General features: G+C 46.4%; 5 protein-coding genes across 5 annotated transcripts; 3 read left to right on the top strand and 2 right to left on the bottom strand.

Annotated features, from left to right (window-relative positions):
* Nucleotides 1-3398: 3398 nt before the first annotated feature.
* On the top strand, nt 3399-4232 carry CGCS363_v011104 (uncharacterized protein; the record flags this gene model as incomplete). The annotated part of the gene is made up of 1 exon (XM_036642953.1): nt 3399-4232. One exon carries the CDS (start codon nt 3399-3401, stop codon nt 4230-4232), a length of 834 nt encoding a protein of 277 aa, XP_036491868.1.
* An 855-nt stretch (nt 4233-5087) lies between these two features.
* Nucleotides 5088-5564, top strand: ppk34 (Serine/threonine-protein kinase ppk34; the record flags this gene model as incomplete). Its single annotated transcript, XM_036642952.1, has 1 exon — nt 5088-5564. One exon carries the CDS (start codon nt 5088-5090, stop codon nt 5562-5564), a length of 477 nt encoding a protein of 158 aa, XP_036492514.1.
* Nucleotides 5565-6386: 822 nt separating this feature from the next.
* Nucleotides 6387-6632, top strand: CGCS363_v011102 (uncharacterized protein; the record flags this gene model as incomplete). Its single annotated transcript, XM_036642951.1, has 1 exon — nt 6387-6632. One exon carries the CDS (start codon nt 6387-6389, stop codon nt 6630-6632), a length of 246 nt encoding a protein of 81 aa, XP_036491870.1.
* A 218-nt stretch (nt 6633-6850) lies between these two features.
* On the bottom strand, nt 6851-8428 carry apdG-0 (Acyl-CoA dehydrogenase apdG; the record flags this gene model as incomplete). Its single annotated transcript, XM_036642950.1, has 5 exons — nt 6851-6984; nt 7048-7318; nt 7375-7807; nt 7882-8045; nt 8108-8428. 5 exons carry the CDS (start codon nt 8426-8428, stop codon nt 6851-6853), a joined length of 1323 nt encoding a protein of 440 aa, XP_036492512.1.
* A 4983-nt stretch (nt 8429-13411) lies between these two features.
* On the bottom strand, nt 13412-15236 carry Nox1-1 (NADPH oxidase 1; the record flags this gene model as incomplete). Its single annotated transcript, XM_036642949.1, has 4 exons — nt 13412-13488; nt 13540-14768; nt 14816-15070; nt 15124-15236. The coding sequence occupies 4 exons, from the start codon at nt 15234-15236 to the stop codon at nt 13412-13414; spliced, it is 1674 nt and encodes a 557-aa protein (XP_036492513.1).
* Nucleotides 15237-15861: the final 625 nt, after the last annotated feature.

Here is a 15861-nt window from a genome sequence, read left to right as displayed (position 1 = left end):
ATAGATTAAATAGGAGATATAAAAAGCTTTTATAAAGGTTTATATATTATTTAATTTATAAACCTCTCCTAATTAATATACTATTATTACTATCTTTAGCTACTTTATTAACTAGTTAAGTAAATAAATATAATATCTTTTAGGTTTCTATTATTAGCTTAATACTTACTTTAGTAAAAATATTACTATTATAATATATATAGTTATAAGAGATTAATATTTATTTAATAAAATTAATATTATAATCTCTAATAATATTAATACTAATAGCACTTATATTAAAGCTTTATATCTATCTATTTTATATTTATATATAGAAATAGATACTTAATATTATTAAATTTAATACTATAGTTATATCTTTAATTTTATTAGTTATACTATTATTTATAAAGTTAATAAGGAGGTATTTAAGTAAAAGTTTAACTATTTTATTAATACTAATAAGATTTAAGAGGATTTAGTTTATTAGAGGATTAAGAGACTTATTAGTAAGTTTTAGAATATTATTAAGTATATTAGATTATTACTACAATATTTAGAAACTTTTTTATTTATTAGTAATAAAGCTAATAATAATAAGTATATTTTTACTCTATAAGAAAAGTTATTATAAAAGCTAAATTTAATATTAAGTAATACTACTTAATAAAACTTAATATATAATATAATTTATTATACTCTACTTAAATATAGTTAGATTACTAGTTATATATATTACTCTTTAAAGCTTAAGAATAAAGATAATTATATTCTTAATAAGGATATCTTAATTAATAAAGATTAATAAGTTCTTACTAAGTTAAATAAAATACTTAAGCTTCTCTATTTATAGATTAAGTAATATAAAAACTAAAGTAAAAGTAATAAATATAATTAACTTTAAAAGATCTTAATAAACTTTAAGTATTTCTTAGATTAACTTAAGGATTAATATAAGCTTTATAATACTTCTACTTAAGAAGAGATTAATCTTATAACTTTATAAATATCTTAAAATCTCTTATTATAATAATCTTAATTAATAAAAGTATTATATTAATCTAGCTAAATATTAATTTTATAGATCTTATTAATTAATAGTATCTTTATTTATTTATAGTCTAAATATATCACTATATTACTATACCCCCCTTAAGTTATTAATTTTACTTTTTATATATTTATATACTTATTAATTATTAATAGCTAATAAATACTTAATAACTATTATAAAAAGTTTAAAAAGTCTCCTTTTTATATTACTACTATAATATTATACTTTAATAGAGGTTTATAATAGCTTAAAAAGTATTAGAATACTTAAGAGATTTATAAATAGCTTTAAACTACTAAAGAAGGTTTTTAAAAATATTAAGAGTAATAATATATTAAAATAGTTATTTATACTAATAGATTAACCTATTAAAAGCTTCTATAAAAACTATTTATATTAATTATAATACCTCTAAAGCTTAAAAACTCTAATTATAGTTAATAGTTAAATAATAGTTTTTATAATACTACTATTAATAAGGTTAATAAGTTAGAGAAGTATTTTACTTTCTTAGTTATTTAGCTTATTAATAATCCTATTTAGTAGTAGATTTTATATTAATAAACTTTCTTAATATTTAATAAACTTACTTTTAATATCTTTACTATTTTAATAATAATAACTAACTATAAAAAAGTATTTAGCTTTACTAAACTAATATTAATATTATAGAAGCTATTAATAAAGCTATTACTACTTAAAGAGATATAATACTTCTAAAATTAAGTTTAAAGTAATAATATTACTATTAATAAGTATTATTTTAAAAAGAAAAGTTAATAGAGAGTAAAATAATATTAAAACACTATATAATATAAGTTTCTAGCTTATTGATATATTATAAAGACTTTACTAACTTCTTAAATAAGTAATTTTATTAAGATTAAATTAAAATAGTTAAATTAAGTAAGATTTAGGTGAAAAATCAGTTAATTAGTTAAGCTAGAGGCCTCATCTTAGCTTAATTGATTAGTATTCAGCGCTGCACATTCCATCGTTGTCCTTTCCGTATTTGGACTGTTTAAGCTTGGAAATGCACTGAAGACGAAGCCTCTTTGGTCTTGGTATCCTTGGCCCCTTTTCAGACCCCCCTTGGCAGTGGCTTTCCCACCCGTATCGGACATTTGAAAATATCAAACAAGTTGGCGCAGACACCATTTCCCTGGGGAAGAGTTACAATGCGCAACGAACCCTTTTAAGTAGACAGTGTCCCATGCTTGCAGGTAGTCTCTGGCTGACGGGAATTTATCGATTAGAAAGCATGTCAAAGACAGGCATGATCTTTCAACGAAACGTACTTACCCATCACTAGCTTCATAACATTCGTGAGTCTGGCTAACGGCATGGCCAAACAGTCTATAAGTTTATGTTTGCGCCTACCAGCGTGAAGGTGAGAGAAATGTGATACATTGAGACTCCTCAGGGTTCCAACGTCGATGACGGGTTGTCCAGGCCACCGGAAAGAAGCATTCGTCGAATTGCAGAGCCACCACAACAATTAAGCCAATGAAGTGATACGCTATCTATTTTTACTTATTCAGTCGAGAATACTTCAGAGGAGCGGGAGACCGACAACGACCACGAGGGTGCGTGGTCTCTGCCAAAACTAATGCATCAAATCACGGCCGTCAAGGCATGACATTTCAACCAACCGCAGTAAAACGTCGCTCAGCACAAACATTCTAAGCACGCAACCAAACGCATGCCAAATTGCGTGGTGTCATCAGTGCCCAGTAGCATGACACCAAATTTATACCCAGGAGCTAAATCATAATTTTGCAGTTGGGTTTCTTAGCATTGTTTCGCACAAGTGGGTTAGGTCCCAAATGATGGACAGCGAGGATAATTTTGATGTCGTCTGGAACTCTCTCCCAGAATTTGTTTCTGCGTCCTTCGAATCCTCCGCCGTCAATATCAGCCATCATTGCTATCGAGGCCATGTCATCTTCCTCCCAAACTCAACTATGCGAGTGAAGGGTGGTGGTGAGATATCTCGGACTGCCTAATTCGGAAAGTGGCGCAGGCTCGTGTTAGTGTTGGATTCTTCGGACTTTTGTGGCTGTTAGACGTTAAATAAGAGGCGCAGTCAGGGATGGCCGTTTGTTCTATATTTCACCGTCGCAATTGCTTATTTGCCAGACTGACGTCATTTGCGATTGTCTGGTCGTTTCACAGCCCCTTGAGCTGGGTTAGCCGCCAAGATGAGCCACGCTTGGAGGAATCCCGCGTGACCAGTATGCTGACTCTGTGCTCCAGCTCATAAACAGCGCCCCGCCCAATACTGCGATGCGACAACCTCACGCATCCGACTCTTCGACAACAACACTCAACGCCGATTACGCAATATTTCAATTCCGCCAAAATGGACAGTCTCAAAGGCAAGGGTCGTATGAGCGACAACCCGCCTCCCTATTCTCAAGACAAGGAGGAAATCCCGACATATCATGCACCCAGCACCGGCTTCGAAAATCCGCCTTCCGACTCAAAACCGCCCTTGAATTCGCTGGTCAAATTCCCCCCATCTTTCCAATGTTACCTTGACAGACAGGAAGGCTTCTACTATCTCGGTCCCATATCCTCAGAAGAACGTCTCTTCGCCTTCTCCGCTAGCGCAAGACTCCAAACCACCATGCAACCCCTCCATCTCCACAACGGGCCGAGCGAGAGGGACCCCATCATTGTCAGGATGACACAGAAGAATCCCCGCTCGGTCAGCTTCGTAGCCACAATCACCCTCCACGATCCGTCGGACCCGCACACCGTCGTCGAGGAGATTTCCTACGAAAAGCCAGTGAACTCGCGGTCCAGCTCGGTGTTTGCCTCATGTCTTGCCTTCCGGATCAAGGTTGGCAAAGAGGGCAGGGAAGAGGAGTTCCAGTGGAGGCGCTCGAGTGGGAACGAGGTCAAGGAGCTCGCGCGGCATTCAATTGGAGGCAAGCTGGTGAGGATGTCCGGGCCCAGGGCTGGTGCTGGAGGCAGCAGAAAGGCGCGCGAGCAGGGCTTCTCGGGCGACGGGAATGAAGTTGTTGCTGTCTTGGCACCGAGGTCGAATATCGGGATCGCGAACGGACTGAAATTCAAGTTTATGGGGACAGGGTTGACGGGGGATTTGGGGGAGAAATGGGAGAGCGTGGCCGTCATTACTGGGTTCTGGTTGTTCGGGATTTCTCGCGCACGCGAGAAGGATAGCGTGTGATACGGATAGCCCCTTGTAGATTCACAGATACCCAATTTGTATGATCTGAATATAGCGCGTCCATTCATGACAAGCATCTTAGGTTCACTGGTCAGGATGCATCACCACATACCCGGTTGATGCGCCGTTATCCGGAACGGAAGTGGTCCACTTTGGTCCGAAGAGGGCGGGGGCCGCCGTTGGCTCCGGCGTGAGTCACCCGTCCATGCAGGCTGGGTTTTACGGCAGATTTGAGTCGCAGTCGTGCAGAGTCTAGTGCGTATTTGGAAGGTTGCCTAAATTCGTCTTTTCATGGTCACTATTCAGTTTCCTAACCTTCTCCCATTCATTCTTACGACACAGAAGCAATCAGCGTTTATCTTTTTTTTTGCCATACAGTCTAAATCTCAAACGTGCTCGTAGGTTCGATGGAACCAAGAGAACGACCCGTAGCTGAGCCCACCTTGGCAAACGACGTACCAGTGAGTTTCCCCAAACTTCGGATTATCGCCCATACCTTTACCTTAAACTCAGTGACTGAGACCCGCCAGAGGAAACCGCAGCTATGCAAGGTATTCGTTAAGAAGTTCCAACCTCAAAAAGACCCTCGGGCTCTCCAACATTGGGAGCGGGAAGTAGAGGCTCTCAGACATGTGGGCACCCACGTAAGTTCTCTGAAATCTTACGATAGAGTGAAGTTCAGAGAGTGCTCATCATCTCTGATAGGCCAACATTGTCCAAATTACACACTCTGATGCGGTACCTCTCACGATAACTCTACGATGGGCAGCGGGCCACAGTCTCGATCACTTCATCAAGTCGGACACCAGACAATGCACACTCACACGTGATAACGCAAGGTTGTTGTGGAAGCAGATGTCAAGTGCCCTCGCGTACACCCACTCAAAATCGATCACTCATGACGACGTCAAGCCGCACAACATTGTATGGGACGAGCAGCTCAAGCATGCAGTCCTCATCGACTTCGGCGCTGCACTAGTCAATCCTGAGAGCTTACCGGAGGGCGGCTGGACGCCTTCCGGCACCCCGTCTTACGCGCCCCCAGAGTTCTTCGAGAAGAAGAAGTGCCCGGCTGGCGACGTGTGGGCGTTGGGCGTGACGATGCTGTTTGCTTTTGGGGATATTCCCCTGCCTGACGGGTCGTGGTTTCTACCGCATGTTTTTGAAAACGAAGACGTCAAAGACGAGATGATGCAGTGGCTTTCGAGAATGGAGAGTATGGGAAAGTCTTTGGATCATGCAGGCGACGGATCATTGCTGGCTCAAATGTTGCATTGGAGTCCAGAACAAAGGATCAGAAGTGACGATCTTGTACGGCATCTGGAAGCTTGATTTTTATGGACTCAGAATGCTTTCTTCCGATGGCTGGTGCCATGGAACAAGATCGGTCTTTCTGAAGGCACGCCTGTGTAGAATTTATTCGATATTTGATTCTTCGCGTAAACTCATCAGTTTCTTTTTTGCATGTTACTTTCAAACGAGAACAGAAATAATAAAATAGCACGCCAATGGTAAAACAGCTCTTTCCTGTCAGCTGAAAGCGCCGCGCACATTCGTATCATGAGTCCGTTGTACATATATGTTGCTTTTTCGGTGGATACAAAACCTGGCTTGAAGCCGTGAACTACATTTAAGCTATGGGTTTCGATGCAGCCATGATATTTCCAACGAAGCCAGATGAAGTTTCGTCGCCGATAGACCGATAGCGTTCCACCCGATAGTCCATGAATCAGTTTGTCTCGTGTTGTGGAAGTATCCGAGTGTGCGAGCACATCGGGACGGTGCACAGCCTGTTTGTCGGGTGCAAAGGGCCGCTGGACTACTCCGTATATATATAAATCAAACTCATGCGAAACTCTAATAAGTGGTAACGTATATCTGCCCGTAACTGATCAACGAGATTGTGAGCGACGAGACTTTGAATTGCATGGCGATCCGGGGTCGCCGGAGGAGGCGTTGAACTTTCGTTGCAATTTCTTTTTTTTGCAGTTTCACATATCCGCAATCTTCTCTACCATGGGCTTTCTGGTATATAATCTGCAGGAAACCACAGACCTCAAAAGCCATCTTGATAGTCACCACGATTACCCACCTTCAATCTTCTGAAGTTCTGCCAAAATACCACCTTCCCCTTAGTACTTGACAACCGACATCATGCTCCTCACCACTTTGAATACCACCCTTCTGGCCGCCATGGCCATTGGACTAGTCAATGCCCAGAACCCGGGCTCGTCTTGCGCTAAGCTCGGCGACTACACGTGCTCAGGTGTCAACTCGTTGGAGTGCAAGATGGGATCTGAGGGCAAGTTGATTTGGAACCTGGAGGGCAACTGCCCAGCGAACCAGGTTTGTTTTATCAACGGAGATGGCAACTTTGATTGCAAGAACCCCAAGGCGTAAGTAAAACGATCTACATTGACACCACCAAATACTTGAAGCTGACTTCTACATGCCAGATGAACAACTTTAACAAGTTGAGCACCGAAGTGCCAATCGCATGTTGAGAGAAACAAAAGGAGTTTAAGCGCAATTGCATCGAGTCAAGTTGGTTTATGGAGAATGGATAAATTTACACGTACGCCTCACTGTGCGTATTGATGAATGTACAAATCAATATCCTACAGCTTGGATCTCTTCTTCTCCTTCTCGGTCTCTGCAAGGAACCTCTTGGTCAACTGGCGAATAGCTAGATCAAGCAACACATCCTCGCTTCCACCAGGAATCCGCGCGCCCGGAACTTCACGGTAGATCTCTGAACGTCATGATTAGTGTCACTTTAACCAAACACAATTCAGACTTGAACGTGTTGACTTACTTTCTGCAATCTCTCCTTTTCCAGTGCGAGTGTATCCGTTACCTCCGAACAACAGAACAGCGCACCTTGCACATTCATCTAGCACAATTCCTGCATTGGCTTTGCACAAGGAGGTCAAGCCGCCAAGTTCCTCGTCTGCAGTCTTCTTGGGCATCTTTGACAGCTGATAGGCAAATGATTCGACCCAAGCAGACTGCGACTCGAGCAATGCTCCGCATTTCGCCAGGCGATGGCGCACGACTGGCTGGTCAATGAGTGGCTTTCCGGTGGTCTATCAGTACAGTCCTCGAACAATTTTGACTAGAAAGATCAGCAATAGGCACTCACCTTTCCGAATGCTTCACGTTGAAGAACATACGCAAACGCCGAGCTCAGCGCCACTCTGGCCTGCCGTGTCACGCCCACCGAGATGAACATGCGCTCATGGTTGAAGTTGTGCATGATATACTTCATGCCTTCGTTCTCGCGGCCGATTAGATTCTCGCGTGGCACGCGAACGTCGGACAACTCGATGAACGAGGTGCCCGCGATGATCTGCCCAGAGACCTTGAGACGCCTTCTGGATACTCCAGGCTGGTCCAGGGGCACCACTAGGAGCGAAATTCCCTTAGCCCCTGAGCCTTCGCCACCAGTTCGGACGGCCAAAGTTGCATAGTCCGCCATTACACCGTTGGTAATCCATTTCTTGGTTCCGTTCACGATGTATTCGTTACCTTGCAGCTCAGCGTAAGTGGTGATGTTTGCGACGTCTGATCCGGCGCTACAATAATCGAACAAAAAAGTCAGATCCTTTTCATGACGGCTAGTGTGTTTGTGTCACGAAAGCCGACTTACTCTGGCTCAGTAATCGCAATACAAGTTCTCTTACGTCCAAGCAGAAGGTCCGGAAGGAACCTTTCTTGCAACTTGCTATCACCGTAGTGCAGCAAAGGCGGAATCCCAAAAGCAACGCCAGTAGTAATAGATCCTCCAGGACCAGCCAAGCCGGATCGACTCATCTACAGAATGATGCGGTTAGTCGTGTGCGGGAACTCAGTATATGTAACGACACCGTTCGTACCTCATCAGAGTATATCATTGTGTGCAAGTAATCCCATTCCTCGATCGGCACCTGCCCGGGCATATGGGTAACTCCCAACTTTCGCAGCCACTCTACGGGCAAAGGCGCCGGCAGGGCGGGAAGAAGGAAGTTGCCATCGGCGAACGTCTTGAATACGGTGGGTGGCACTTCCTCAGATGTTTCCCATTCAAGCGCATCTTTATTCAAGTTTTCGTCGATAAAGTTGCGACACGCGACTTGGAACCTGTTGTGCGATTCGTTGAAGTAGGGGGAGGGCAGGCCTCTGAGCCACGGCGGGTCTGCGAAGGGAACTCGAGACATGATTTGTTTACGAATTTGCAGATGGTAATTACTGACAGCAAGAAGTGGTATGCTGACTGCTTCAGTTTGGTTCCAAAATAATGTCTTGTTTGGTCGAACAGCGATGCGTGGGTAAGTACTAATCATGCAAGTTAAGTTGGCTCACCACCTCGGCATGAGATGCGGGGCACTTCCACTCCGGCCAAGACCGAGGTTGGTAAGCCGGCCAATGCAACGACCCGCTTTCCTCGTCCGTCACCGCTCCGGATCGAAGGCAACCCCGGTCATCTTGATTACAACAGGTGTAACAGCACTACTCGACACATTGTGAATAGAGCATCTCATAATCGGACGTTTTGAGACCCTGGAGAAAGTCAACGCATAGTATATAGCAAGTTCAAGCACAAAGACACAGCGCCGGTGCCATCCCGTAGTGACGACTTCGGAGAGGCACGTCTTTTCAGAATTTATCGACGGAAACGCCGTAATACTCAAGGCGTATACTTTCATCGCTACTCGTTGTTCTGCGGATGAGAGCTCCAGCCTCCAAGACTGGTTAGATTACATCTGTTTGTAAACATGAGGCGGCTTGAGTCTTTGACTTGACTTCTGCCATTCGCCTTTGCTTTCTTTTTACATTTTTGGCGCAGCCAGGCCTTGGCATCGCAGAGGCACGACCCCTTCGAGCAGGCTGCATTGCATGGGCAAGGCTAGACCTGCCGCCCCACCAATCTCCTGGTCCTTGAGTGACGATAAAAGGCTGGCAAAGGTGTCACACACGAATCAAATAATTTAGTCGTCTGCAGGATGCATGTGCGAAATATGCGTAATCGTGTCTTAATGCGTTGGCTCCAAACATAAACCTTTGTAAACTCAGCGTTGGAATTCGGGGCACCGCTCCCGCGTTTTTGTCTGTCATAAGTAAAGCCTAAAGACTTTCCCCAGCCCTTTCATCCTTTCCATTTTACCGATTCGTGTAAACTCCGGGCATTTCGCGAATCGTTTCAGTCGAATGGAAAGATAGATGAAAGAACCACCCAAATATTATTCGCAACATGACTTCAAACACGGATATTCGTACCGAAAGCTCAGTGGGTGCGATTGAGCTCTCAAATATCTCGAGAGAACGCTCCCAGGACGGAATGAAGTTGACTCATCTTGATGTTCAATCTGACCTGGCATTGCCTTCATTGGCAGCCAACAAAGTCATTCACGCTCCGGCGCTGAATAGCATAAGGAACGGTAAGCACTCGAACGAGATACCACAGGCGGAAGGACACGGTGACTACATTGCCACCCAGAAATGGTTGCTAACCTCACATCCCGACTGCCCAGGAGCAGCCAATCCAGACGCTTTCGGATCTGACTTTGACAAGAAGGCCTACAATCATATGTACAATGTGCTCTACAAGCACGAGGAGCATAAGATTCTCGACATGGAAGCGTTGCAGCAAATATCAACGGAGTACTTGCGGCGAGAGGTCGCACTTTGTGCATCTAGGCTTTTGGATCGAGAGAACTTCTCTTCCTATGAAGTGCTCGAAAAGCTCACGCCAGCAATCAGAGACTACGGTAAGTCTTGGAAGAAGCCTGTATGCAAGTGGGTTGAATTAGCTGAGTAGCATCAATTCAGTGGGCGCCGTACGAGACCTCGAATTTATGACCAACGACCCGGGCCCAGATCCGTTCATCTTGTCAACACAACGATCATCGCACAAGTGGTTTTTTAAAGGACTTGAAAGCTCAACCAGACTGCGCGAATCAAGCGAACCATTCCTGACAGAAGACAATTCCTGGAGCAAAGCAAAGCGGCGTCAAGACTTGGAATGGGGTGGACGAGAAGAAGAACCAGTTCGTCAGGTAAAGTGGCTTCCATCTCTTGTTGAGGAGTTTTCGGGTATCTATAAGAATCGAAGAAGGGCGCGTCGCAGGAGGTTCCTTATCAACGACTTGCCGAAGGCACTGCTAGCTGTGGTAGGAAGCTTTATCATTATCTGGCCCATCATTTTCATACTTTTTCCCACTCTTAGTCCAGCAGAAATACTGGCGTACGTATCAATTGCCATCGTCATGTTCGCGTTTTCGACATCGTTTCATTTCAGAACCTTTGGGGAGTCCCTGTGTGCTACGACCGCATATGCAGCCGTACTTGTTGTATTTTTGGGGACCAACTGAACACCGTAGACTTATTTCTGAGTGCCTGTACCTTGCTAGGACTCAGAACGAATCTATCTAATAGCGGATAGTAATACTAGTTGCTTACATCTTGAAAAGCGACTTGTCTACTGATACTGGCGTGAAAGTAGCCGTAGGCGGAGCCCGAGGCCGAGGCACAGTACCCTGACCATCGCCTACTACAAATGCGCTTTGCTATAGTACTGCTATCCGTGAACAAAATAGTGGCAAAGACGATGGGCGAGACTTACTACATAAGGTAGCTCGATGAAAATATCATCATTGGCGACTGTGGTATGTTGGCTGGTGGACTGATTAAGTATGTCAAAACTGTCTCGAGTCTACAGAACAAGACCTGGATACAAGATTATATTATTCACTGCATCGTTCAACTTTCGGTAATACTTGTACTTATTGAAGGGTGCGATAATTGGTACGCAGAGAATGTTCCAAGTAAGCAATTCTGGTGTTTGACAAAGTCGACCAATGACGCAAATCTCGAAAGAATAGTACTACACTAACGCACCGTCGTGGGGACATATTAATATTTCCCAGAAGTCAACACTGGGAATGTCTTTCCAGACGACCTTTTGAACTTTCCGGCGAGTGAGATATCGCGTCAGACTCAACGTAAGCATTCTCACTTCTTCAACAAATTTCGCCAGTGATCAACACAAATGATCCCATCTGGTAACCCAAAATAGCACTCCATCCCATCATCGGACCTCAAACCCTCAACCTCAAAACTCAAAACAAGCACACTCACCACCAAGAGTTTCGAAGAATGGACGAACTGGCCACCGACATCCATGCACGGCCATCTCAAAAAATCATCCCAATCTCACAAACTCAGATTTCCAGTCACAAGATCAAAAGAAAAATGAATACAGTTTCGAAGACTACAAGACTTCACCCATGACGGGAAGTCCACCTAACCTTTCATCTTTCTGCAAAAACCCCCGGCCTCATGAATGATAAGCCTTCGGCCTTCGGCATGACCAAACGAACATTCAGCATAAACCAATCCTCGCATTTCAATACCCGAACCCTCCACCCACCGGCAACTGCCTCCTCGGAAGACGTCCGCGGGCGGCGGCTCCTTCTCCTCGGAGGCCGCTGACTCAACACCAACCCTCCCGCAAACGTCACCCCCGACTCGCGACACCACCCACCAACGCAATCCAATCCCACTTTCATCCCATCTGCACGGCAAAAGAAAAAAAAAAAGGAAAGAGAACCACTCTAAATCTTTCTTTTGCGTCATCACCCGAACTCACACACGCACACGTAAACCACGCCCGCGGGAATTCCGCGTCTGCGCTACGTCGGGGGCGGGCGGGTATCATACATACAAAACACCCTCAAATGCGCGATGCCCCCACTCACCCAACTTCATGGACTTCCCGCGCCCACTTACACGTACGCACCGAGTCGGCATGCAGAGCCTCCAACACGTTCCAAAACCAGTTCACTAGAAAACGCCAAGATGGCTAGAAAATCACGACTCAAAAACCGAATGTGAAGACATCACTGTCATAACATACTCCCCAAAAGTCATCCCATCTTCACACCAACCTCACCCACCTCTCAAACCCTTTCCCCCACGGATGCAAAGTCCGAACCAAAGAAACCATCCCCAAAATAAGAAGGGAACCATCGCAGAAGCCAGGTCCCATCTCACCACATCGGCCGCCTCCGCAGTGTCCGCACGGCAGCAACGCATGTCGGGAGCGGTCCCAGTCCAGCCCCCAAACGCCAACCGTTTGACACATGCCCCCGTCTTCTCCACCCGATCGTCAGAGCCAAGTCGCTGCTTTCGCCCTCTTCGCCGGGTCACTCACCTCCCCCTCCCTCACACAGACCACAGCATAAGCAATGACCAAATGATTCCAAACGCTCCGATCAAGCGCGGCCGCGGTCTAGACACCTCGCACTTCGCTGTGCGAGGTGGTTGAGTCAGCAGCAGCCCGTCCAGGGTTTGACTCGGCCGGGATCACGCCCGGACGGTAACACTTCGGTGGGATTCCCCACCACGACCCTTATTCCGCGCCGACTCTTCCGCTCTTCACTCCCGGCCGTTCCCTCCCCTGTCACTTTAATGCCCTCTGTAACGTCATGCCCGCGAGGCATGCTCCCTGCGCATGACAAAGTCTGCCGATGTGTCAGCACCCAGCCAAACCACAGACCAATCGCGTTCGGTCGAGATGGTTCCTGTCATCATCAGTTGACAGTCGTTCGCTGCGCCTACTAGTTCGTCAGACTAGAGGCCGAAGTTCCGTTCCTATCACACAGATCACACACGGCACACACGTCGACCAAAGATAAGCGCTCGTGTCGTCCAATGATGGGATAGATAAATATGTTCTTTTTGACATCACATCATATCACCCATCTCTAGCCACACGTCCTTGCCCGCTAAATCATACAAATGATACCGTTGGAGTAAACCATTCGCCATAGCTGAAAGTGATATATATGGGCTTTATATATGTGAAAGAACATTGCCCGCCATCCGGTTGACCCCATGACATGAAAGAAATAATAGACCGAGAGGCACTCGCCGGATGGCGGCAAAAAGATGTAAGATGATGCACATCGCTGGGTGGGTTTCTTCAATGCATTTCCAGCCAACGCCTTCCCGCTTGCAGTCCAGATCATTCAGCCGACTCTCCTCCTCTTGGCGCGACACTCGCCTTCTCCATGTCGGAGAGCTCCCGGAAGCTGTAAAAATCGTCTTCTGACGTAAACTCCTCCTACATTTACAGAGCACAACATAACGTTGGGATCTTTCTGTTTTTTTGAGATTTTTTCAAAGGCGGATTTTTGCGTTTAGAAGTGCTCCTTCCAGAAGCGGAAGTTGACTTCTGCGACAGAGGCTTCGTTACAGGCCTTCTTGATATCGCGAGCTGGGAGGCTTATTAGTTAAGGTCACAAGAAAAGGGGCGTGAGAAACTTACCAGCCACTGAAGGACCGCAGAAGTAGACACCGACAGTTGTGCGCATGCTACCCTCCAGACCATTGAGGTAGGTTCTGTCCAGGATACCATCACGCATGGTGGCGAACAGCTTGGAGAAGTTGGGTCGACCAAAGTTCGTGCGAGACTTGAGTTCGGTAAGGGGGTCGTGTTCCGAACCGACGGAGTTGAGGATGATGTTTTGCGTGGTGTTCATATCCAACTTCTGGGTGAGGTACGTGTGGATCTTCAAGAACTCGAGACCGTTGCTGCCAGGAAGACGAGCAGCCTCATCGGACTGAGACTCGAGAGACGAGAGCAGAGTCTGGAACCATTCGAAAGAACCGGTATCCTTGCAAACCCAGATGAACTCGACACGGCGAAGACGGGTCGGGGGGTTCGGGCCGTTGCGCAGATGGTAGATGTTCTTGAGAATGGAGGCCCAGGGAGTGACACCAATACCAGTACCGATGAGCACAGCGATTTCGTTCTCGAATACGTCTTCGGCGGGAGCTCCGTAGGGGCCGTCGATACGGAGATCAGGCATTTGCTGACCATTCTGAAGAGCAACCTCGTACATTCCCATGGGGTCGACACCGTCGTAAAGCTTGGCCTGGGCGCCGCCGGCACCAACCGCATCACCGAGAGCGCGGGTGAAGTCACCAACCTGGCGAACGTGAACCGAGACGTAGGGGTCGAAGGGGCAGGAAGTGATGGTAAAAGGGTGCCACTGGTAGTTGGAGATCGAGGGCACCTGTAGGAAGAGCCATTGGCCGGCCTTGTACTTGAACGAGGGCTTGTTGAACTGGAGCTCGACGACGTCGTACGGGTGGCGGACAACACGGGTGATCTTGGTGAGGCGGCGGGCACGGACCTCACGGTAGGTACGCTCCATGAGGTAGAAAGCACCAGACCACAGCTCCCAACGCCATCCAAGGTAGCCGATGCAGTGGTCCCAGTAGTCCTTTCCGGCAAATGGCGAGTAGGGCAGAGCAGTGTCGCGAACGAAGCAGCCGGTCGTGTGGGTGTACAGTCCGAGGAAGAAGGGTATGAACAGGTGGTGGGTGTACCAGAACGTCTCGAACGACTGCTGACGAATGCGGGAATGGGCGGTAGTGTACATCAAGAGCATGCAGAGAAGCATGACATGACCAGTGACACCACCAGCCTGGGCGTAGTGAATCTGGATGGCGGTAACGGGACGAATCTGCGTGACCTCGACGTTGAAGAAGCTGGGGTTGTCAGCGTTGGTTCTTTCAGGGTACGCCACGAAACTTACTTGATGTAATGAGCAGAAGTGTGGAGGATGGTGAACAGCAGCATGGAGTATGCCAGCTGTCTGTGAAGCCAGAGGTTCTCATCGAGAGGCAGGAAGCGAACCTTGGGTCGAATCCATCGCATGACAGTTCGGCAGACGGGGAGCAGGATGAGCATGCCATCGACACTGAGGACCAAACCAGCACCTCTAGAAATCCAGACGGAAAACTGCAGGGTGTTCAGACCCGCTAGTCTCGTATCGGCCGCTTGCTTCCACCTGAGAGGAATTAGCCATGACAATTGGCGAAGCTTCAGCACATGGTGGCTCACCATCCGTAGGCAAAGATGCCCCAGTGAAAGGTCCAGAAGAGAAAATGGAAGAGCAGCTTCTGGGCAGTGAACTGCTTCTTGACCAAAACCCCGAAGGTCAAGTCACCCGACATGTTGACTGTGTTTGATTTTCCCTCCTTTGCGTAGATTTATTAGGGTGTCGACCTGCGACAATAGCGACGAGTTGACAGGCTCGGGCCTGGGGCGGAGACGGATCGCGGGAGGATCGAACGAGGGCGGCGCGGCGAATCCCAATAAACCCTGATAACCGTAGTGTCCCGTTTCCAGATACTGATTTCCAATCTCTTTCTCCTTGGACCCCGAATTAAAACGTCTTTTTAATACCCAAAGCGGCGCGCGTGACGAACAAAAAGAAGCGAAAAGAAGACCCCAGCCAAACCGGTTGGAGTGCTATGTTTTAAAAAGAGTGATCTGAGCCAGCAGCGAAGGAAAGAAAGGATCTCGTTAGTCGGAAGGGCTCGAGGAATTGACTTGACTCTTCGACGGGACCGAGATGCAACGGAGAAGAAGAGAAAAATGAGGGTGAGAAGAGAGAGGTGGAGGACGAGTTGACGAAGCTTTCGGCGGGTGGGGGGAAAGTCATAAAGAGACGAGTCGGACGGCAAGTGTCGATGGAGCGGCTGTCTCTGGCCTTGGCGCGCTTGAGGAGGATTTTTGAACCAGGGTGCGGCCGGGAGTGAATCGGTTCCTTGGATAGGGACCAGGGCCAGGATTGAG

The sequence above is a fragment of the Colletotrichum siamense genome (assembly GCF_013390195.1).
Source record: "Colletotrichum siamense strain Cg363 chromosome Unknown KSG_Cg363_contig07, whole genome shotgun sequence".
Classification (NCBI taxonomy): domain Eukaryota; kingdom Fungi; phylum Ascomycota; class Sordariomycetes; order Glomerellales; family Glomerellaceae; genus Colletotrichum; species Colletotrichum siamense.
Note: the sequence above shows the minus strand (reverse complement) of the source record. Positions and strands in the feature narration are given on the sequence as shown.